Here is a 24,581-nt window from a genome sequence, read left to right on the forward strand (position 1 = left end):
ATCTGATATGCAGTGTATCTGATATGGGACTCCCAAAGAAGTTGTGACCCACAGGTTGGCCACTGGGCTAGATGGTAGGCAGAGAAGTCTGAGCCATACACTCTGAAGAAGAAGTGCCAGGAACTGGCGCTGTTCCTGCAGCAGAGCGCCCTGTCTTCCTTAGGACGCCTGGGGACAAGTCTATTAAATCAATCCCATTTATATGCTGCTGTCTACACCCCATAGTTCCCTGGTGTCTGAAGTCTTCAAATTACGCATTAGAATTGTAAGACCAGTTCCTATTAAGCAGATTAGATGACCTAGTGTGGCTTTATTAGAATTTGCCTCTCAAGTCTTTCCTTTATGAGAGGGCTGGAAGCAACACTGTAGCAAATAGACAGAAATCGTAATATACAGGGTGTAAATGAACGGGAATCTCCCTAAGTGAAAATAAATGGCTCTATGTGGTAATATCGAGAGAGGCCTTGAGGCTCTGAATATCTCAGGACCACATTCTCAGTGATAAAAAACAAGCAACCCCCCCAAAAAAAAACCTGTATAAAATGAAATTCAAGATGGGATCCTTTAATAGTGCATCTCCAACTCAGAAGAGTTGTGGATGACTGAAACTATCTCACAGTAAATTGATTGACATCCCCTGTAAACTGAGAGTGTCAAATCCTTCACTGCCCCCAGAAGAAAAGTAAGCTTGGGTCTTGCCTGCTGCTGGCCAAGTTCTGGGTCCGTGTTTTGGGGGCTGGGAGTGGGACATGTTACATGCACACACAGTGACGCTCTACCCTGCTTTTGTCTCCACAGAGTTTCTCCACTGCTGATGGAGGTAAGTGAACACTGCCCTGACTGTACTCGGATGCTTTCCTCCTGGTCCACTGAGTGGTTCTCATTCATACAGACTCACCAGGAGACAACTGTGAGGGGACACTTCCTAAGGGCATCCCAGGCAAGGGGCAGCAACCTAGCTGGCAGCACCCTACGAGGTCACATTGCCTTCTTTTCTGCCTCTGTTTCTTGACTGAATGCTTCTATTAGCATATTGGCCAGCTCTTGGTCCAATGGCCTTAAACACTTGTTGTCTGGACTTTTCTTGAAAGGGGTTGGCAAAAGAATATGCTGGAGTCAGAGCTAATGTGCAGGAACCAGCCCATTGCCCCCAGTAACTAAGTCACATCAGAGGTGATTTGCTGTTTAGGAAAACTTCTGAAGCCTCTGGAGCTTTCTTTGCTCTCCTTCCCTCCATCCTCCCAGAACTATCTAGAATCTCCCTAGCCTTCTAAGGAAACTGTGCTAGGAATAATTTCCTTCCCTGCAGTGACATCTGACTCTGAGCCCTGGAAAGTGGAAGTAGGACTCTAGTCCTCCTAATCCCAGCCAGACAGGAAGGGACAGGTCCTTCTCCTGTTCCCTCCTCTGCCTTCCCTGGGCTATGGGGATGAACTTGGGACCATGCTTCTGCGCTTCACTGCAACTCCTGACCTCAACTACAAACCCAAAGTTGTTATTGTCATCTTTGAAATGCAAGGATACATGGGAGCATCAGCCGCTACCCGCTTCTCCTGTGGCTCTCACACAGTCAGCCTCTAGCTTAGGAAGAGGATCAGAGGTCAGAGGAGTTGGCGTGGGAACATTTCCCATTGTTATTCAGAAAAAGGGGGGGCAGTTTTTTAAAATATGATGACGTGTAATACATTTCTTCTGACCCGACTGCAGGCCGGACATTTGTATATAGGACAGTTCTGACTGGTGCAAAAGACAGGCAAAATAAAACGGCAGAGAAGGTATCACAACTCCCCCCCCACCCCCAGAGAGTAAAAGACCTGGGTTTGAGCTCCCTTATAGGCGATCCCTGAGGAGACATAAGGGAAACCTTCCATTCTCAGAACCTGTAGCAGGAACACACCAGCAGGAACTCTGGGAGAAAAGAACCAACCATATTCCTAGGAGAGAGACCTGGTTTCTCTAGGACGTGACTCAGCTGGAGCTCTTCTGTGCTTTGAACGTGGGGAACAGATGAAGCGGGTGGCCCTGGAAACCAGGGAGCCCTGCACGGAGAGAAGCAGAGTTCAGAGGATCATGGAGGTGGGATCACTGCCAGGCTGGGCTGGGGCCAGGCCGCCGCCGACCCACAGATTCTTGCACCTGCAGAACCTTGTGCTTTTGTGCTGTGCCCCTCCCCCCTCCTTCCTTTAACTGGGACCTTCCTTGGAATTTTCTCTTGTAGCTAGGGAAGGGAAGGCATCTGTATGTCCTGCTCCTGAGTGGGCTATGACTGTCATGGATGGCTGTGTAGTCCACTACTTAATAAGCCAACGTGGAGCCACATCACCAGTTGTTACCACTGTCTCTTTCCTTCGCACCTCCACTCGTTTCCCCCTGAAGCCTTCCCACTGTATTGTCTGAACCCTCCAAGTGTTCACAGAGGTAGGGGGAATCCTCACAAGAAAATTGGAAGCCTAAAGCTGGGTGAACTCAGGCTTAGGAGAATATGATTTTCAGGGGTCCTCTGGAGGGATTGCTCTGGTCTTACCTGTCCACCCCACATTGTGATTCCTCTGTGAACCTCTGTGGTTCTTACGAAGCCCGGACGACTTCTCCGTCAGTCGCACTTACTGACATGAAAGAAGTTTGAAGAAGGGCACACACACTGATGAGAATATGATCGGTGTCTACGTCGTTTTCTGGTCTGAGATAAAACCCCCAATGTGTCCCATTGGGGGACCTTGAGAAGCCCAGTTTTGTTTCAGAGATCCTAAGTTGATAAGACACTCTTAGAATCAATCAACTCTTGTTATTAAGGCCTAGTAAGAAATTATTCTAGAATAATACGGAAATGCTGATTACAGAGTATTGAGTATAAATTGCATATGATACGTGCTTTAGTTTCATTTCTGTTGCTGTGATAAAATACCCAGACCTCCCCAAGAAGACTTTATGTTAACTCACAATTACAGGTTGCAGCCTGTGATAGTAGGGATGTCAAAACAACAGGAATTTAAAACACCCACAGTTAAGAACAGGGAGAGATAAATGCATACATACCTACTTATTTGAACTCAGCTGCCTCTCTTCATTCCTAACTAGGAGATGGTACCACCCACGGTGGGCAGTTCTTCCCACATTGATTAACATAAGACAATCTCCCAAGAGGCTGGAGGGACTGATTGTTCAGCATTTAAGACTACTTGTTGCACCTGGCAGTAGTGCATGCCTTTAATTCCAGCACTCAGGAGGATGAGTCAGGCTGAGCTGAGTTCAAGGCCAACCTGGTTTATATAGTGAGTTCGAGGACACAGAGAAACCCTGTCTCAGAAAAACCCAGAAGGACATAGAGGGGGGAGGGAAAGGAAGAAAGAAAGAAAGGAAGAGAGAGGGGGAGGGGAGGGAAGGAGGAAGGAAGGAAGGAAGGAAAGAAGGAAGGAAGGAAGGAAGGAAGGAGGAAAAGGAAAGAAATGGTAAGGAAAGGAAAGGGGGGAAAAGAGTGTTTGTGCTTGTTGCTCTTGCGAAGGACCTGGGTTCAGTTCCTAACACCCACAGTGTGTCCTCCAGTGCCAGGAGATCCAATATTGTCTTCTGAATTCTGAGAGCATCAGACATATATGTGGTATACATAATTCATTCAGGCAAAATACTCATACACCTAAAATAAAATAAACCTGAAATGAGAGAATTAAGGCAATTCTCTCCAGATATGCCTGCAGGCCAACCCGACCTAGAAAAGCCTCGTCTTCCCAGCTGATTCTAGATTACATCAAGTTGACACTTAAGTAGCCAGCACAGCATGGACCTTCTGCTACCGGTGTTCTAATATAAAGCCTTGGCCAGAACAAGCAAAAGAACGTGTGTGTCCCGGGCTTATCCCAGTCTTGCTATCAGATACTGATCTTAGATTGCTGTTCTATCCCAGTCTGTGGTGTTCTGAGCCTGCACCCAAACCTCCATGCTATGATTGCGAAATCTCAAGGGACGCTGCCCTTGTGTGTTCTTCATAACTGTGCAAGGAGACACTGAATGTCTGTCCCATGGGTGATGTTCTCTATCCTTTCTGACAGCACAGAGAATGCTGAGAGGCCCCCTGGCTTTGACAGGAAGAGGACAGCTTAGTGACCGAGGCCACTGTGTGCTGAGCTTTCACAGTCTCCCTGGATGTGTGACAAATACGGTTTAGCAACCCCCCCCCCTTTAAGATTATTTGTTTTATTTATGTGAGTACACTGCAGCTGTCTTCACACACACCAGAAGAGGGCATCAGATCTCATTACAGATGGTTGTGAACCACCATGTGGTTCTGGTTGCTGGGATTTGAACTCAGGACGTCTGGAAGAGCAATCAGTGCTCTTAACCACTGAGCCATCTCTCCAGCCCACACTTACTTTTTTTCTTTTAAGGGAGAATTTCTCTATGCAGTCCTGACCATCCTGGAACTTGCTATGTAGACCAGACTGGCCTCAGATTCACGTAGATCTTCATGCTTCTGCCTCTGGAATTCTAGGCTTAAAGGTGTGCATCACCACACCTGACCTAAGGTTTGTACATAATGGTGCATTGAGGAGGCTACTCTGGTCCCCCTCTCATGAGCCATACCATTGTCTCTTAGCAGAAGTCATGCAGGCCCAGCCTTCTAAGAGTTGTGGTCAGTGGGCTTGTATCTAGTGCACATTAGACATTTCATCATTCATTTGCATCTGACCAGGAGGCGTCCCCTGGAGTAGGGTAAGCTCTGATCTTACTGGCTCTTTCAGAGGCACAGTCTCATGTCTGTAAGTGGCTCTTGCTTCCAGCTGCTGAAATGCTCGCCCCAGCAACCCTATATTGAACACAGAATATACTAGACACACATGTGACCAGTCATTGAGGTCTTACTTGGTCTTAATGGCTTGAACCTCTGTCTCTCTTTAGAATTCAAAAAGGTTCCATTCCAGAGATGTCTGGAAGTCTTCAGTGAAACTCAAAAGGTCTCCAAGTCTGCTCTAGGCATCTTTCCTCTCATCATTCACTGTAGTCCAGAAGGCTGCTCCTCCGTCTTTTCAGGAATCACTGTAATCAAAACGTTCCCAGCCCCTGAAGATGGGCTTATCCCACGCTGCTGTTGCTTGCCCCGTCTAGTGTTTGTTTGGGATACACATCCTTCTGTACCTCCCCCACAGTGGAAGCAGAGAGATAGCTGCCAGCAGAGTTCGTGAGTAATAGAAGTTTGAGGTTAGAGAGAAATAGCCAACATTTATATGGCTACTCAACCCATTTCAAATCCAGACCCATCTTTAGGGACGCCTCTCCATGCTGCTTCACAACCTTCTCCTAGGCAGATTTCCACCCTTCGGTGAAAGGATATTCAAATCTGTCTTTCCTGCCTGGGTTCCATGCTCCAGGGTGTCTAAAGCTGGAGAGAGAAAGGTAACATGGCCTTTACAGTCTAAGGTCTTCCTACCTTGTCCTTGTGTCTTGTTCCTCCGTTTGTCTGGTTTGAGGGGTTGTTTGAGACAGTCTTACACTGTAGCCCTGGCTGGGCTGGGCTGGAATTCTACATACAGTAGGCTGGCCTCAAACTTGTGGCAATCCTCCTGCCTCTGCCTCCTGAATACTGAGATTATAGGCATGCACTACCGTATCTGCCTGGGGTTTCTTTATTGCTCTTCTTGTTGTAAGACAGGGTATTCCTCAGTAGTCTGGGCTAGCCTGGAACTCAGCATATCACCCAGGCTGGCTTGGTCTTATGGCAGTGCTCTGGCTGGCTTGGTCTTCCAAAAGCTGGGGTTACAGGCATGAGAGTCCTTATCTATATGATGACCTGTTTTTTTTGTTTGTTTGTTTGTTTGTTTGTTTTTATCCCATGTAGTTGATATGGAAAAATCCATTGTCTTAGAAAAATTCCATCTTTGCCCTAAGAACATGACGGCCCAACATGAGCACATCCTGCACTGCTCTGACTCCTGTGTGAGTCGGCACACAGCCTGGTTACCATAGAGTGAAACTAATCCTAGTCCAGTGTCTGTTTACAGGTCTTCCCAGTGTGAAGGCTAAAAAGTGTGTAGGGGGTGAGAAAAGGATCTCCCGGAACTAAAGCAACATAATAGGGATAACCGTAAATAGGGAGGGAGCTGGAGAGATGGCTTTAAAATTCAGAAGTATAGTGCTGTAATGCAAATGCAGATATTCTTAACCTAGAAGACACAGCTTTATCCTGGGCATGATCTGGAGGAGGGGAAGTGCTTAGGATGCACAGGGTGTGAAGGGTACACAGGACAAGTAGGTTGGGAAGGATGTGCAGGATGCGAAGGTTGAGTAGAATGCGTAGGATGATATGCGTAGGATGCGCAGAAGGAGTAGGATGCGTAGGTTGCACAGAATGAGTAGGATGCGTAGAGTGCGCAGAATGAGTAGGATGCGTAGGATGCGAAGGATGCGTAGGATGCGAAGGATGCGTAGGTTGCGAAGGGTACGTAGGACACGTAGAATGCGTAGGATGAAGCGTAGGGTGCACCGGATGCTGTGCGCAGAGCCGATCGCACAGGGCTGAGCCTAGGGGCACACAGTAGTAGATGGTCAGTTTTTGTGCTTCAGAGAAGTGATGATGATGGCCAGGAAGGGCAAAAGGGGGTAGAGAGAAAACAAATGCTAGGGCTAACATTTGGAAAAGTTAGGGGAAAAGTCAGAGTAAACCCTTGCCGGCATTGACAGTTAATTGTTTGGGGATCGTCAGGCAGTGAATTAAAGAAATGATCTAAACCAAGAATGTCGATAGCTATACATGTGACATAGCGTTTATCATTTTCACAAATCATCTATTCCAATATTTTGTGCCAGAAGAAAACTAGAGTAGCATGCTAGCCGGAGACCCGCTTTGAAAACTAGCTCTTTCTGTTTATCATGTAGGGGCTGCAAAGGAGTGAGACTCTGTTACTGCACAGTAGCACAGCAACTGATAAAAAAAAAACAAAAAAACAAAAAAAAAAAAACTCACTTCCATAAAACAAGTAAAAAACAAAATCTTTGTCATAAGGAGTGTTTTGGATTAAAATATAGTGTTCAAACATGATTTCAATTTTTAAAAAATAGTTATTTTTGGCAGTAGGGGCATAGTTGGTCTTTAGAAGATGGAGACTCGGGGTTGGGGATTTAGGTCAGAGGTAGAGTGCTTGCCTAGCAAATGCAAGGCCCTGGGTTTGGTCCCCAGCTCCGGAAAAAAAAAAAAAAAAGAAGATGGAGACTCCTTTTGGTGGTTTCAGATAGAGAGCAGCCCAGAGGGGCAGGGGACTCAGTAGTAACCACTGTCACTTTTCTCTCCCGGAGAGCGTCAGTGTATCAGACTTGTCCAGCGTACACAAGGCCCTGGATTCAGGGACAGCATTGCAGGGAGAACAAAGAGTACCTTAGTGTGGTAAGAAGAGAAGGGGTGCACTCTGTTCCGTGTGCATTTCAGTGTGGTGTCCCATGGTCGGTCGCTCGTACCTAGTTCATAATGACTCTAAATGGCCCTCCTTGGCTTCTGTACACCATCAGGGCTAATGGCCTACACTCTTCATCTTTCTGGTAACTATTCCCATACACAGTCCTGAGGCTTGAGCCCTCTGGCCAGAATCCCTCCTGCCTCAGCTGCTCTGCTGTTTCCAGTCAGCAGGCAGACATCCGGCATCGTGGACGCTGATCCTCTTGTCCTTGGCCGCCTGCGGGCCATTTATGTAGGGCAGGAAAAGCTGCTGGCTGGGCAGTGAACCCATTGGGCCTCCCAACACTGTGTCCGCTGTATTCCCTGTTTTCTGCTACCAGATGCAGTAAAGTTAGGTTTCCTCTCAGCTCCCTGAACTGCCAATCCGTTCACCCACAACGGATCCATCACCCGGGGGGGAAGGGGCCGGCAGAGCGGCTGGTAAGTTCACGGACCATTTTTGCTTTGACAACAGGGCTGTCCAGGGGTTTGTGCTTCTCTGAGCTTTGTTTGTGAGATGGGTGTCCCCGTGTCCTCACACGGGGAGGCTCGTCCTTAGCCCAGTTTCAGACAGTGGCCACACAGGGCAGGATCAGCCCCACAGGAAACTGAGGGCTACCACGGGGAAGTTGTAAGGAAATCATAGTGTGTTGTCCTTCCAGCTTTGGTGGGAAGGAGACATCTTTTTTTCAGTATGTGTGGTCATGGTATCTATCTCTGCTCTTAAGGTGAACCTGCATTGTGTCTCTGGGGTTTTTTATTTTCCTCACTGATGTCAAACCTCCTGAAAGGGCTGGGTGGGAAGATTATGAATCACTACAAGGATCTATTGGGTATCGAGCTCTTCCCACAGTATGAATACGTACCCCCAAGTCTCACTTTTCTGGAGTTCTTAGTTATTGGGGGATATTTGGGGTTGAAAGCAAAAATTTAAAGAATGTGCGTCTCTTGCTAATGATTCGGGCAGCGGTACATTGTACAGACTCTGTATTTGTGAGTGTAGAATTCGAGGAGACATGCTCAGAGAAGTGTCCTCAGAGAAACACAACACAAGCAATGACTCTCCCCACTGACCCATTTGCTCTTCTCCGTGGGCTGCATCGGGGATGCGTGAAAGAATGACTTGGTCTGAGTTGTAATTAGTGCAGTAGATTCAAATCTGAACATTGGGTTTTGATTTATGCATGGTAGATAAATCCATGTGTAAACAAGTCTCATAATGGCACAGTTAAAACAAAACAATCGTGGGCTTTTTTTTTTTCTTTTTTTTCAGAGCTGGGGACTGAACCCAGGGCCTTGTGCTTGCTAGGCAAGCGTTCTTCCACTGAGCTAAATCCCCAACCCCAATCGTGGGCTTTTAAGGCAGAGTAATCCTTATATAGGTCAGCCTGCATATTTTTTTGATGTAAAACATCCCTCCTTATTTGAATATAGGGAGACATAAAAAGCCAACCGTTGACACAGGTGGCATATGTACTAACTAAATCTCAGTGTCTGATAGACAACTGTCAACACTTCCTTACATCTTGCTTTTACAAGGGTTCTAAAGCCGGGTGGGGTTGTAAGTGACATCTGGCCACCCCCAGAATGGGTTCCGCACCTCTGGAGATCTAGTGGAGGGGTGAGCTGGAGCCTGAAGCTTGCATTTATTCTATGCAAGACTCACTAACAGCCATGCTGGGGACTCTTCTGAGTGCCCCAGGGTATATGTCTAAGGTCAACTGGGGTAACGTATTGAAAAGTCACATGTCTTCCCGCATGTTACTGACAAACTTGGTGCTGGTGGATCCTGGTAATTTGTGTCCAGAAGCCTTTCAGTTCTTTTCCTCAAAGGTCATGAAGTATGATCCCGGTAGGGCCCAGTCAGCCTATAGATGTATGAATTCATGTCAAAAACTACAAATGGAGGCTGAGTATAGTGCCAATACCTTTAATCCCAGCATTCTAGAGGCAGAAGGATCCTGGTGGGTTTGAGGGCAGCCTGGTTTACATAGTGAGTTCCTGGACAGTCAGAACTATGTAGAGAGACCCTGTCTCAAATAGAAATTGAGAGATAGGGTAAGAAGGAGAGGAAGAAGAAGAGAGGGAGAGAGAGGGAGAGAGGGAGGGAGGGAGAGAAGAGAGGAGGGAGGGAGGAGGGGGAATGGATTGGGACAGCATTGATAGCCCAGCAATGTAGAGTGAAAATTCAATGGTAATGCCACTGTGCAATTGAAGCCTCAGGTAAGAATATACCACCTCTTACAACCTAGCACTCTTCCAGTTCGAGGAGAGCATGAATACGTGATGACCCAGATAGAAAGTGTGTCTTTAGAAGTGTGTTGTGATCAGAGCCTTTTAGAAAATAAATTTGCATGCACACTTATTAGCTAAGAACACGTTTGCATCTAAGCTCAGCTGTCGGCTGTCGAGTGTCACGTGGTCAGCTGTTTGGCCAGGCTGTCTCTGGAATGGGGTGTTCACATTCGTTGTCAGGTTTACGGTGACTGCAGTGTGTGTGGCGTATTTCCCTGCAGCGTGTGTCACTAGAATTCTTCCAGGTGCAGCCTGTCTTGCTTTAGAACTGTCCTCTCAGAAATTCCTACCACCTCAAATCATTTGAAGGTCTCTGTTGAGTATTATTACCCACAGTACGATGGTTTAGAATTCGGACGGTTTGGGATTCTGTCTAAATAAAATTTGTTTGGAATTCTGAGGCCCTATTCCAGCCCCTACCGAGATAGAGCTCCCAGCGCTCTCAAGTCCCAGTCATGTCCCCTGCTGAGCAGAGTGTAACCTCCGCCCAAGTGGTCCATTCCCTCTTCTACTGGTTCTATTAGAACACTTCCCCTGACAGGACTCTCATTTTCCTACCTCATCTTCTGCCTCGTGGTCCTTACTCTGTCCCTGGAGCCACTGATGTCATAACTGACACCGCACAGTCTCTTGGTTGTTTTGACAAAACTCCCAACACCCTCTCCTCTCTTCCCTGGGACACACCTCACTCTGTCTCCAGCCTTTTAAAAGTACAATGCTCAGAGCCCTCCAGGATACTCTGGGGTAGACCAAGATTCTCTCTCAAACATGACACCGCAGCCGTGGCGTCTGTCACCTTTGCCATTCGGCCTCCCTATCCAAAGTGAGGCCTCAGCGCTGGTCTGGGTGACCCAACTCAGCATCTCGGTCAATTCCATGGCAGGCAATGTGTCTGCATGCTCAACTAAACATGTAGTGTGTTCCTGTCCGTTGGTTCCATGCATTTCACATAGACGAGCCTTCTGAAGGCCTTTGTTTCAGTGGGCGCATGTGTGTGTGCTGAGGTGTACAGAGGCCAGAGATTGAAGTCATGTGTCTTCTTCAGTCACTTTCTGTCTTAATTTTTGACACAGGTTTCTCCCAGACCTGTAGTAATTGTTCTGACTGGACGGGCTGACCAAAAACTACCAAAGATCCTTCTTCCTCAGCCTCCCCAGCACACAGATTAGAGGTGCACACTTCCACACCCCATTTCTTATGCTAATGCTGGGGATCCAAACTCAGTTCTCCATGCCTTCGAAGCTACTAAGTTACCCACTGAGCCATCTCCCCATCCCCCACTCAACATATATATTTATTACTCTCAAAAGAGAAAAATGAGAAGCTATGTATTCTTATGCCTTTGTCAATCTGACGTGACCATTAACATTTCTTCTTGACAAGTCAATGACCCTGCTTGTTGGGGGTTTCCCAGAGTCACAGCAGGAAGGAGGGAAGGGAATGTAGTCATGATCTGATAACTAAGACTCTAGTGTTCTTTCCCATTTATCTAAGAGTCACTTGTGTTTACATATTGTGTTTCTGTATCAGATTCGAATCAAGGGTTTAACCATTTGAAAGCGGAAAACTGCTCTCTGTTGTTAGGGTCTTTATACGTCAGGATGAAAGTACCTCACAATCTCAATTGTCTTCCTCAATTCATTTCCACCTCAGCTTTGAAAAAGCAGGCATTAGTTTTCATTGTTCTACCAATAAAAATGTTACAGGTTGCACCAAAGTCGGTGTAGTGAGGTTACGTACACCATTAGAGATCTCTTGGTTCTTGGCAACCTTAACTCAATACCTATGGGACTGTCTCAACACCCAGAGCTCATGTGTCTAGCTTGTCCACATAGATACAACATCATTGCAATCTCGATGTACCTTATATCCAACATTAGCTAGTCCTTCTAGGGACTTAAACTAAAACAAAAATGAGATCCCACTGGATAGTTTCAGTGTGATTGCTCTATACAGCACTTGGTGGCCCCTGCTCTTTGACAACTGTGTCTAGAGTTAATTTATCCCAAGTATCACACTCCTATGGGATCTAGTGTCTCTCCTTTTTAACAGTCAGAACGTTGAGTGCCAACCTCCAGCATCTTCTATGACTCTCAGGATTCTTGAAGTAACATGATTAGGGAAGGGAACTGAGGCTCTGTCTTCAAAGCCCAGAGAGCAGCCATAGCTCAGAGATCAGGATAAGTTTCCTGACTTCCTGACTTGACTCACTGCGGCTCTGTGTCTTCTCTATCAATGTGCTCCTTTTAACTGTTCAGCCTGGCTTGCTTTCTTAACCAAAAAAGAGTGAAGCCAGAGATAAGAAATTAGCATTATCTCGGTTAGCCACCAATAGCACTCATTTATTAACTTCATTAATTCATCAATTCATTTATTCATTCATGGATGTTTAGGTTATTTTAATTGATACAGAATAATTGAATTTATAAGATACATAGTGACAATTCAGGACAGGTATGAAATATGTAATAAATCAAGAATATCAATATTTTCATCCTCGTATAAACATTGCTCATTTTTTCACATTGGGAACCTAGGGAAAAAAAATCATTGTAAACTGTTATTTACTTTATATGTTCTCTAGTAACTACTTATGTGTAACTATTAACTTATGAGATCCTGCTAGGTTGTAGAATACTAAGAACTCTTGGGAAAACAATTGAGTCAAAAATCATTTTTCATCCCTGGTTTTTGAAGTAAGAGATTGACCTTTGAGATGAGAGGGGAAATCTGCTCTAAATTAATTCCCTGGTTTTTATTGTTGATAGTGTAATGGTCAATCTTACAGGACCAACCTCAAGAGAAGGTATGAATACGTGTGTATATTCATAACCACATGCTCAAGACCATATGTAGGTGCATTTGTTCAGTAAGCCAAGTGTGTGTTTAACTTGCCCATGAGAGGCTACAATGCCTGCCTTCAGGCAGGACCTCAATATCCTCCCTTACGAGTGACTATCTGTGCCTAAGATCGCTCTCTTGTGCATGACACTGGCTCGTGAGCCACCCTGGCTGCACCAACACTGTGTAAATGAGGAGTGATGAGGCCCAAATATGATTATGACCAGGACACATGTTCAGATCCACTGTCTCTCTGCCTCTTCAGACGCCTCCCATCAAACCGACAAATGACAGTGAGGCATGTGATTCTGCTATGTGCACATGGCCCTGTGCCATTCTCCCCTCTTCTGTGACCTCTGTGAGGCAAAAGACGTGAGCTGGGAGTTCAAGCCTGAGTCAAGGGATTGCACCATGATGGAATTTTCCATCCCCTCGGGTCACAGTCGTGTATGTGTGCTGGTTCTGAGGCTGGGTCCTGCTCTTGGTCTTCCTCTTACCCGCACCAGGTGCCCTTGCTGTCTCTGCTATAGGCAGCTTACACCGTCACAGCTGCTTTCTGTTTGCCAGAGGTAAAGGGAAGCCCGGAATGTGTCTGAACAGAACTAAGCATTTTCTGCTGCTCAGACCCATCTCTCTGGGTTCTCCAAAGCCCTAGGTCATCACAAACGTGTCTGTCATTTGGGTATAGGGGACAAGAGGGGACAAGAGGGAAGGCTCCAAATCAAAGCAGCCAAAACAGCCACTCGTTCGTATTCCTCTGAAGAATGAAGTCACATTGGCTCGTATTCAGACACGCTACCCAGCTGTCTTGTTGAATTAGTGGAAGACATAAAACTGTTTTATGTGTTCCACTCCTGCTGATGTCCATGCACAAAGTTTGGAAATCAACAATTGAATATATTGTTCACTAAAAGTGTACTTCCCGACTCCAAGCAGCCTTTCAGTGAAACTTTCATTAAACTGTCTTGGATCTCCTGTTCCCACCCACCTTTTCCTGGAAGTCATGGAAAGGTTTTTCTTCAGATCTTTCCCCTCATGTCCACGGGGCTCTCAGCCAGTCCTTGAGGGGCTCATGGCCAAGAAAACACTTTCCTCACTTCACCCCATTTGAGTCTCACCTCTGCATAGACTGCTGAGACCTCTCATGTCGGGAGGCTTAAGGAATGTCGTGCCAACTGGAAGCCCTTCTTGTTGCTACAGACAAGGCATGCTAGCAGGGAGGGGTGTCGAATATAAATTTCTTGGCACATGATGCTTTAAATTTGTATATGTTAGAAACAAAATGCTGTTGGGCTTGGTGGCATGAGCCTGTAACCCCAAAGCTGGGGAGGCTGAGGCAAAAAGAGAGTTCAAGGCTAGCCCGGGCAACTGAATGAGACCATGTCTCAAAATAAAAATTAAAAAGATGTCAAGGGGCCAAGTGTGGTAGGATCCACCTATCACCCCAGCATTCAGGAGGTACAGGCAGGAGGTTTGGGAGTTCAAGGTCATTCTGGACTACATAGTGAGTTTGAGGCCAGCCTAGACTGTATGAGGCTGTGTCTCAAAAACAGAAAGAGAAGTGCAGATGTTGCCGGGTAGTAGAACATTTGTCTGGAGTGCAGAAGGAGGCAGTTCAATCCTGTGTGCTCTAGGACAGCTGCTTCTTTAGCAAACAAACCAACCAAATAAACAAATAAAGTTCCCCAAAGTTGCCGAGAGTGGTGGCACACACCTGTAATCCCATGAAGCTGAGGAGGAAGGATGGACAAGTTTGAAGCAAAGTGATCTACATAGCAAGACCCTGTCTCAGAAAAAATTGTTCGGGCTGGATCTGTAGCCCAGCGACAGGGCGTGAGCATGTATAAGGCCTTAGGATCAACCCTAACATTGCTGCCCACAAAAGGGGGAGAAGAAAACGGAAGTGATATATCCAACCGGTTCATCTCCACCTTCATTCAGTTTGGTGTGTTACTGCTTAGGAACCAAAGCAAAACTATGGGTCTCAGTCATTGAAAACACTGAGGTAAACATTCTTAACCTCCTGTGTAGCTTTCTGGAAGTTTAGCGAACATTTCCTTGTTACCCTCAGGTAGGACTAAATCATTGCCCTTGATTAAGTCAGAGATGCTCAATGGTACAGAGATGTTCTCCTAGGTACCCTTTACCAAAGAAGAGCAAATGCAGACAGAAATTAGGACCACATCCCCCACTGAACCACTATTAACTAAATAACTTTAATTAATTAATTATTGATTAATTAAAAACGCTCAATCATTAATTAAACTTTGTACTTCCTTTTTAAACTTTATTTTTCTTGGATATTTTATGTAGTTACATTTCAAATGTTATCCTCTTTCCCCCCTCTCCCGTAACCCCTCACTTGTGCTTCCTTTTAAAGCCTTACTTTTTACTTACTTTTATTTTTAAAAGAAATAAATTAATTAATAATTGATTAATTGAAATCTTTCCTTCCTTTTAAAGCCTTTTTACCTAGAAGAAAAAAGTGCATATGGATATTGTACTTTATGACATAACATATCTAAGTTATAACATACTTAAAATATTCTGTGCTCAATTCTAGAAACATTGAACTGATCATATACAATATGTACTTATAAACATACATATACATCCCTAATGACATAGTGTTCACATGTGGTTCTGTCCTAGTGTCATGTCATACTTAATAACATTTTAAATAACACACAAAAATTAAGAGATATTCAGAGGCCAGTGTGGTGGTCCATGCATGCAATCCCAGTATTCTGGAGGGGGAGGCTTGAAAAGCAAATTTGAGGCCAGCTTGAGCATCACATGGAGTTTTTAAATGGAGTTTGAGGTTTGGTTTCCTCCCTGTTGCGTAAGTTACACAGTGATACTTCTCAAATTCCATGATCTGCTTCCTTTTCTCCCTGCTGCCCCAGCTACATTCACCACCTCTCTGTCTGGATGACACCCAGATTCCCCTTCTTCCCCAGTGAACTTGTCCCTCCTTTTCCTATGTCACCTTTCCAGAAAAGAACTACTTTCTTTTTTCCCTGCCACCCTCTAGTTCCAGGAGCAGACAAAGCTGAAAAGAAGTTGTGTGCAGAGTGCTGGGGAAGGAGTGATAATGGACCACTATGCGGTTGCTCTGGGAGAGAGAGACATCTCTGAACACCCCCATGTTATTTATTTGTATTCTGTCACACCAGCATAGAAATATTTTATTCTATGCTTTGTACCATTGGCAGGTTAATAGATCATTTTGTTTATATGTCACTGGAAGTTTGGGAGATAATTCAATATTCTACCTATAACCATTAATCATTATGCTAATAGTAAGATTTAATATTTAAATTCAAATCTGAATTCTTAATTAAGCTGTAGTATTTATAAAAACAAGCTTTAGGGTCCGTGTAAAGTTGTAAATACCCATTTTGCTTTTCTGATCACATGTTATACAGAATGTCACTGAGATAAATATTTTTTAATGTCACAGTCTTTGTATGTGAATCCATGTACCTCCGTGACGAATATTGGTTGGTCTCCCATGATGTCACTTGAAAACTCATTATCTTTATGCCAAGCAACTAAAACGTTCAACATGGATATTGTAAAAACTAGAGTTTTCTTCTGGGTGGTTTTAGCTCAGTTGTCAACCTGGAACATATTGTATCTTAGCACGCAAGCAACTGCAGCAATGTTATTGCTGCCTCCTTAAACTGTTACAAGCATTAATTGTTGTGAGAAACTTTCTTTGCTGTCCTATTATACAAAGTATTTGTGACTGGTGAAAATCATTTAGTCACATCTGTTTGACAAATGTGTATATCAGGTACCTTATAGAAAAGGTTCTGGGGTAGGCGCTAACAATGGCAACAAAGATGGTAGGCAAGATTTTTTTTAAAAAATCCTATGAATCTGATAAATCATGACTACAAATACTAGTGTATGGTGCTTGCTATAGTCTCAGCATTTGGGAAGATTTGGAGTTCAAAACCACCTGGACCATCCAAACACACTGCGGGGTAGAGATTGTTAAGCATCGTTGGAGAAGTTTCAAAAGTGTTCAGTTAGTCCTTAGAGGAGAGGGGTGACATAGAGGCGGGAGATTCAGAGAAAGCACCTGGGAGAGGGGGGCAATGGCCTCGACATTGATGGTTGTGCCGCATTTGAATGTGTAGAAAGTGCAAAGGATGGTGCAGGCAAAGGTCTTAAAACCAGAGACTGCTTGCTTAGATACGGCTTGGAGAGATTTGCTTGTCTGTAAGAGGGAGGAGAGATAGAATTTCAGGGAAAAAGAAAGCAGAGGGGTTCAGGCATTGGTGAACATGTATGTGGCCTGAGATTCTAGATTACTGGAGGAGAATGGTGAACAGCAGGTCAGGCAGAAGGACCACAGGCCCAGGAGGAAGGCATCCTGAACATAGAGGTTTGTTGTGGCCACTGTGTCTGGAAGCATAGAAGCTCCCTGGTTTACCAGGGAGCAGATTTCTGAGAAGGGAAACTCAGGCAGGAGGAGCCCTGGCTACAGGCTTAGCAAACGTCTCCAATAAATGGCCTGATGGTAAAAATTTTAGACTCCGAACCATATATGGACTCTGTTAGCAAACTGTCTCTTTATCTCCCTCCTTCCCTCTCCCCTCCTCTCTCTGCCTCCCTTTCTACCCCCCCTTTATCTCTCTTTCCCTCCTTCCCTTCTATCTCTCTCAATTTCCTTCCTTCTCTTCCTTCTTCTCCTCTTATATTTCTTCTTCCTTCTGTCTCCTATCTTCTTTCTTTTTTCTTTTTGAGATGGGGGTCTCAGGTAGTCCGTGCTGGCCCTAAACTCACTATACGGTGGAGATCAACCTTGAAGTCCTCATCCTCCTGTTTCCATCTCCCAAATGACTTCCTTCATTTTATACAACCTTTAAATATATAGAAAGAAAGCCATTCTTCTTCCTGACCATGTAAAAGCAGGTCCCGATCTGTTTTTGTCTCTCTCCCTCCATATGTATAGTCCTCAGGACTTAAGTAGAAAAATTGAGGAGTCTGGACTGAGGCCTGGTGGAAGAGGTGAAGAAAATGGGAATCCCTGAAGCAGATCCTCTCAGTGACTGGATGTGAGAGATTAGAATGGGAGGGAGGATCAGACACGATTCAGGTTTTTGGCTTATAAGACTAAAAATGACTAAGCTGTGGTACTGATGTCACCTCACATCAGTAGGGGAAACTGAGAAGGAGAGGAAATGGTTTGAAGGTGCTGAGCCCAGTGTGTCCGATTACTATCTAGGCCCAGTGGTCCTCAACCTTCCTAACACCGAGACCCTTTAACACAGTCCCTCGTGTTATGGTAACCCCAAAATTGCAAAATTATTTTGTTTCTACTTCATAACTGAAATTCTGCTACCGTTATGAATCATAATGTAAATATCTGTGTCTTCTGATGGTCTTAGGTGACCTCTGTGAAAGGGTCATTAAATCACCCCCAGGTTGAGACCCACTAGACTCAGCTATTGGATATCCCAAGAGGCTATAGACAGAAGAGAGCTGGTGCTTAGGAACACTAGATTGGCATCGGGACATGAGATGGTTGGAGAGTCTGGTCCCTTGGGTGCACTTCCTCAGCCTAGGGAAAAGGAAAGGAGAGTCTCATGGTGGTGATTGACAGGCACGATGTGGCATAGAACAGAAGAAAAAAAAGACAACAGAAGGGAAAATATAAAGAGACAGAGCCACGAGCCTTAACACTGAGTGGATAAGAGAGAGAAAAGGCTTTTGGGAGCATCGGCCCCAGTTCTTATGCCACAGGTGGTGAGACAACCTGTTCTTTCACTGGCTTTTTAAAAGAACCTTCAATAATTGACTAGGGTACTCTCAGAGCACAGAGTACCAACGCTTTCATAGTCTTTGCACCATAGCCAGTTGTAGGATAGTGGAGGACACTTGTATCCCACGTGCAGAACATTCACCATCTTCTCCATTAACACTCAGAGGAAATGTACCAGAAAAACTTGATGGATGTTTGATGAGCGTGGGGTAAACAGCTGTAAGGTTCTGGACCTTAGGTACAGAAATTGTCTATAGCCCTAAGTAGATCTTGGTCAAGGTCATTTGCACGCTGCTGGTCTTTCCGTCCATCTGTCCTGTTATATAAGTCTCTTCTTTTAGCCGGTCTCCTAAAAGGCCTGAAGTCATTGACATATGATGACCGTGTGCACTTGTCTTCCCACTGCATTAAGCTGCTGTGTTAAAACACACACACAACCGCCTCTGTCCGCACCACACACCTCATGCTAACACTCAGGATGCTTAGTGGTTACAATAGAAAGGGCACAAACCACTTTTTTTTGTGTCTGTTTGGCAATTAACCATTCACTGGCTTTTTTTGTTGTAACATGCACTTCCTTTCTCTTGTTTTCATTCAAGCTATATACGCCATGGAAATTAATGTGGAGAAAGACAAACAAACAGGAGAGACCAAGATTCTCTCTGCATCCACCATTGGCCCAGAGGGGGTCCATCAGAGAGGAGTCAAAGTCTATGATGATGGTACCAAAGTAGTGTATGAGGTGCACTCAGGAGGCACCGTGGTAGAGAACGGAGTCCACAAATTAAGCGCAAAGGATGTGGAAGAGCTAATTCAGAAGGCTGGACAATCGAGCTTCAGAGGACACATGTCAGAAAGAACTGTTGTTGCAGATGGGAGCCTAGGCCATCCCAAGGAACACATGCTCTGCAAAGAGGCCAAGTTAGAAATGGTGCAAAAATCCAGGAAAGATCAGTCTTCGGGAAACCCCGGGCAGCAAGCCCAACCCCCCAGCACAGAGGGTCCAGAGGTCAACCTGGATCAACCGGTCACCATGATTTTTATGGGCTACCAAAACATCGAGGATGAAGAGGAGACTAAGAAGGTGCTAGGCTATGACGAAACCATCAAGGCCGAATTAGTGCTGATTGACGAAGACGATGAAAAGTCGCTGAGGGAGAAGACAGTGACGGATGTGTCCACGATCGATGGGAATGCAGCTGAACTGGTGTCCGGCAGGCCCATGTCGGACACCACAGAACCCTCATCCCCAGAAGACAAGGAAGAGAGCCTGGCCACAGACCCGGCCCCAGGTACCCAAAAGAAAAAGCGCTGTCAATGCTGTGTTGTCATGTGACCACTTCTTTCTCCTCCCCTTTCTTCCGGGCAGCCTCTCTACTCTCCGCCTCTTAAATAGACCTCACTGTACCACTAACTGCGATACTGTGAACTGGAAGCAATCACCTGCCTTGCCTCGCAGTTGGATTTGCTTTGATCTCTCCCTCACATCTTTCCTCCTCCTCACTTGGGAAACAACGTGCATGTGTGTGCTTCATTTTCTCCCCCCAAGAACTTACATTTTTTCCCTCTAAACCTTTCTTTGTGTCTTCGAGAGTTGAATCCGTGCGCTACTACTCAATTGGAGTGGACTCTTCATAGCAGCTGGTTATCTTGTAGCCTTAATTGACTTGACTGGACTCCAACCGTTGGCACCGGGGGTTTTCATTTCGGCGTGTGTTCCTCTAACCTAGACCTAGACACACACACACACACACACACACACACACACACACACACACACACACACACACACACTGCCGTGCCCCTGGCTTCTCACCTGCCTCCTCTGCTGTGTAGATCTTTGTTTTTATATCTTGTGTGGCAGAAATGCTGTGGGCTGTAGCCGGTTGCTAGCGTAGCCAAAAGTGGACCTACCTTAATCTGGGCTGTTCTAGGATGACGCTTTTCCTTTGCTGCCTTACGTAAGCTTCCAGATTCCAGTATTGTGCTTTCCTTCTGTTAAAACCACAATGAAGTTGACCTGAGAGCAAAGAACCCAGCGCCTGTCCCAGCGGAAGTGTAGGGACTGACTCCCCACCTGGCGGTCAGCAGCTCTCTATGGCTTACGCAATGAACCCTTTGTACGGGATTTTCTAAGGACCTCAGGCCACCATTGTTCTCTGCGCCCGCTGTGCTCGCCAGTCCACAAGCCTTGTTTCCATGCTCCCCCAAAATGTAAAGTTTCATATTGTTTTCCTTTTCATGTATATTTTCTGATAGAACTCATCTATTTTCAAAGAGGGGATCGTTTTGAGAGGTCTCTCTACAGTGACCATATTCCTTAAAACAGTCTTTCTGACATAGTGGGGCTGTCATAATATCCCCCACTGTATCAAGGATGGTGCTGTATGCATTAACTGTCCATTTCCTGCGCCCAGTCTTACATCTGTGCTTTTTTAAAATTTAATGTTCCCATGGGTTAGAGAATGTTTCAGGTAACGTCAATATATAAGTATCTTCACTCAAAAAAAAAAAAAACCAACAAAAAAGTTTTTTCAATGAAAATTGGAAAAATGTTGAAAGAAGATGAACTTGAATTCTACCACATAGTCTAAGTGACACATTCCTGGACTTCTTAAAGCACCGTTTCTTCATGTCTGGGAATGATAGAATATTGAGGAATTTTTTTAAACTTCAAACTTGATAAACGACCCTTGAGATCCATAGTTAGCTCTGCCCCAAACTGGATAGCCATGTGTTTAGCGAAAGCAAAAGGAAGAGATTTAGAAAAAGAGTCTAATACAGGAGCAAGGGGAAGTGGGGCTGTGTTAACTGATTTTAATGAGATAACTTCATTTACCCCGTCACCATAGCTTCATACAAATCAGTAACAGAACCATGTGTGTTCCCATGGAAGAGCCACATCCTATGACCTACCACGTCACGTCTTCACGTATCTTGGAAGTGGCTCAGAAAAAAATAATAATGACAAGGAAACCTGGAGGGTTGCAACACAGAACCGAGTAAATTTGTCCCATTTAGCTTGCGTGAGGATAAATCTGACATTTTGTTCGTTTCTTGGCTCCAAGTCATATTTATTATAATTAGAGGAAAATGACATTTTCATTTCTGTTCTTTTCTTAAGTAGTTTTATTTTTATTGAGCACAACATGAGTCATTTTTAATCCTTCCTATGTAAACAAGAAAAAAATTAAAGAAAGGAATAGCAAAGGAATGAGCAAAGTTTTCCTCGGGAGATAACTGGGGGTTACCCCCAGGTCTGGGCTTCGCAAAAGTAGCTGCGGAAGATGGCAGCGACTCTGTTACCTGGGAATTGGGTTCCAGTGCCAACAGCCCACACTGCCCTCAACTTCATTTCCCCCAGTGGTTAAATAGCACACCAGCCTCGAACAAAACACCATGTGGACAAACCCATTTCCACAGAAGGAGAAACTCGTTCTCATGGTTTTAGACAATCCATCATCTTAAGAAGCCATTTGGGAAATATACAATCTAAAAGTTTACTTAGCCTGTCTCTTCTATTCTCTTGGGGATTTGGACTGCCCAGTGTGAGATTTCAAAAGCACAGTGAGGGGTTGCAGGGCAGAGCTCAGGGCCCCTGGGCCTGCTGCTTGGAGTTTTCAGGACACATCACCCTTGTCTTTCCTCCTGAGAACTACTTATCCATGAAGACAACAGTCTGTACCTCCCATTGCCTAAGATCTCAAGGACCAAGGATAACCACCACCTCCCCCAAGCTATTGGTCATTATTGTGAGCAAGTAACTAGTAAACTCTGAGTTAGGATTTGCTCTGTACTTTTGTTATTAAAGAATACCATTTAATTGAAGTTAAGACTTAATGTCCTTATGAAAATCATTTGGGGGTACAGTAAATGAAAGTATGTTTGAATATGGCTAATGTTTGCATGCTATTCCAGTCTCTGTGGGGGACTCAGGCTCAGCCCATCCTTTTTACAGAATGAGCCTTGATCAGCCACCAACAGCATCAAGTTATAGACTTAGTGATGGAAATGTAAGCTGGGTCCTCATTGGGACTACCCTTCCCATGCTATTGACAGTCCTGCTCTCCCCCCCCTTCTCTCTCTCTTCCCGTCTCCCTCTCTCTCTCTGTCTCAGTCTCTTCCTCTCTCTAATCTGTGGTATCACCCCTTTTAAAAGCAAGGCATGTGGCTGTGTGGTCATAACGAGACATAAGCAGAGTAAAGAATCCATGATAAAGTTGCAAAACCACAATCTTGTTTTGAGCTAATGTTAATTGAGTTGTTCTTTAAAAATGTAATCCATTTCCACCCATCCTGGTGGAGAGCACTTTTCATCCCAGCATTAGGGAGGCAGACGTAGGCAAATCCCTGTTAGTCTAAGGCCAGCCTGGTCTATAGAGTGAATCAGATTAACGGGGGCTACATAGTGAGACCCTGACTCAAAAAATACCCCCCACATATATGTGTGATATATATAAATATATATATATATATAAAGTCCTCTTTTAAATAAAAGAGAAAAAGGAGAAAGTGAATATATTTATTTCAATGGTATTTAATTAGATTTTTTTTTGACAGTTACAATGGCCAGGTCTAGCCCCACATATCTAAAGAATTGAATATTCTTGACATTTTTGCCTTTTAACATGCTGTAGGACAACACTTAGGGGATTCTTTTTTAACCTTTTACCATGATTTTATTCTTTTCCTTATGTAACAACAAAAACCAAGTTGCTTCTTAGATGATAGACTATGTGGCAATTCCAGTCATCATTGGCGGTGTTGAGGAGAGAGCCAAAAATCTCCCTCTGTACTGAGATTTTATGTAAAGGCAAGCGCATGTAGAGAGCTTCCCAGGCATACGGCATTATCTCTGGGACGGAACTCTGGAGCCAAACTCCTTCACTTCCGGAAGAATTCTCTTTTTCAGGAACCACAGAACACTCTCAAACACTGTACGCCACTTAACGTCAGAACCAACGGGTATCAGAAAAAAACAGAGAGTAGTGGAGTAAGGAGACAGAGGGAAAATATTGAAATACTTGCCTCAGCCCTGTCCATTTGAAAGACAGATGAAGGTAGACAGAACAGGCACCAGGGACATTTTTGGTTGATGTTGGTCTTACTTAAAACCTACACGGTGGGTTACGCTCCTCATGGCTGGAAAGCACAGGAAGCCTGCCCTTCTCTGGCAGATACACCCTCATGCCTTGCAGTGTCAGCTTATGGTTCAAACCATTCCAAGGTGAACAGTTTCATATTGTGCTTTTTGTAATATTCTTTATAACTGACTCTATAAATTCCCAGCATCTTAAAGAGATAGGTTTCAAAAGCTTTATAAATATGCGATTGTTCGAAAGCTCCCTGGTCTATTAATCAAGATGTATTGATTAGGACAGACCTGGAAATTGTTCTTGGTTCTACTGGGCTAGTAAAACACTGCAGGGGCTTCCGAGTTATTGGTACATATAAAACAGCTCAAACTAATGAGAAAAACGAGGTCTTAGGTCTTGCTGGCATTTCACCTTCACAGGCTAGCCTCCTTTAGAACTTGCCAGGAAAACCTACCTGCATCTTTTAGGGAAAAAAGCTAAAACCCCTCGTTAGGAGAGTGAAATGATTTTTTATGACTTCAGCAAACTCCTTAAATCCACTTCGCTAAAATTCCAAATGCTGACTGTTTACATGTAGAGAATTATCAAGACTACATCCTAAAAGTTTTTCAAAGAACATTTCACCGGCGATCCTCTGACCAGTTCCCCCAACCTTTTTACATAACTCGAGGCCTGTGCTTCCCCTCCCTACACCAGAGGTCAGAACTGCCACACAAAGGCCTCGCTGCCAATGTGAAAATAGGTAACAGAGGGACCACAGACTTTGTCCATCACAGATCTGGACAGCCTTAACTTTTTCTAACAATAATCATGGTGGTGATGTTACAATAACAGTAATTTTCACTGTCTTCTCTTACCAGACAGGGGAACAAAATGCTTCCTGATGTTCATGACCTTTTTACATATTGTGACTATTCCTAAGTTTCTATAGGCTGAGGTATGAATGGTCATTTCTTCCCCCACTGCTTCCAACTGATTACCTGGCGGCTTCTTCTTCTTCTTCTTCTTCTTCTTCTTCTTCTTCTTCTTCTTCTTCTTCTTCTTCTTCTTCTTCTTCTTCTTCTTCTTCTTCTTCTCCTTCTCCTTCTCCTTCTCCTTCTCCTCCTCCTCCTCCTCCTCCTCCTCCTCTTCCTCCTCCTCCTCCTCCTTCTTC

The 24,581-nt window shown here is 44.7% G+C and overlaps 1 protein-coding gene across 17 annotated transcripts in view; it reads left to right on the plus strand.

Moving 5' to 3' along the window:
• The window catches only part of Palm2akap2 (PALM2 and AKAP2 fusion), a 461,068-nt gene that overhangs the window by 249,147 nt on the left and 187,340 nt on the right, over positions 1 to 24,581 (plus strand). For 8 of the 17 annotated variants that reach the window (XM_087547933.1, XM_087547937.1, XM_087547939.1 and 5 more), the window contains exons 6-7: positions 799 to 820; positions 18,932 to 19,624. In XM_087547933.1, the coding sequence (XP_087404059.1) occupies positions 799 to 820; positions 18,932 to 19,624 (715 nt within the window). 17 annotated transcript variants of the gene reach the window in all.

The sequence above is a fragment of the Rattus norvegicus genome, chromosome 5, assembly GCF_021556685.1.
Source record: "Rattus norvegicus strain SHRSP/BbbUtx chromosome 5, alternate assembly SHRSP_T2T, whole genome shotgun sequence".
NCBI classification, from domain to species: Eukaryota; Metazoa; Chordata; class Mammalia; order Rodentia; family Muridae; genus Rattus; species Rattus norvegicus.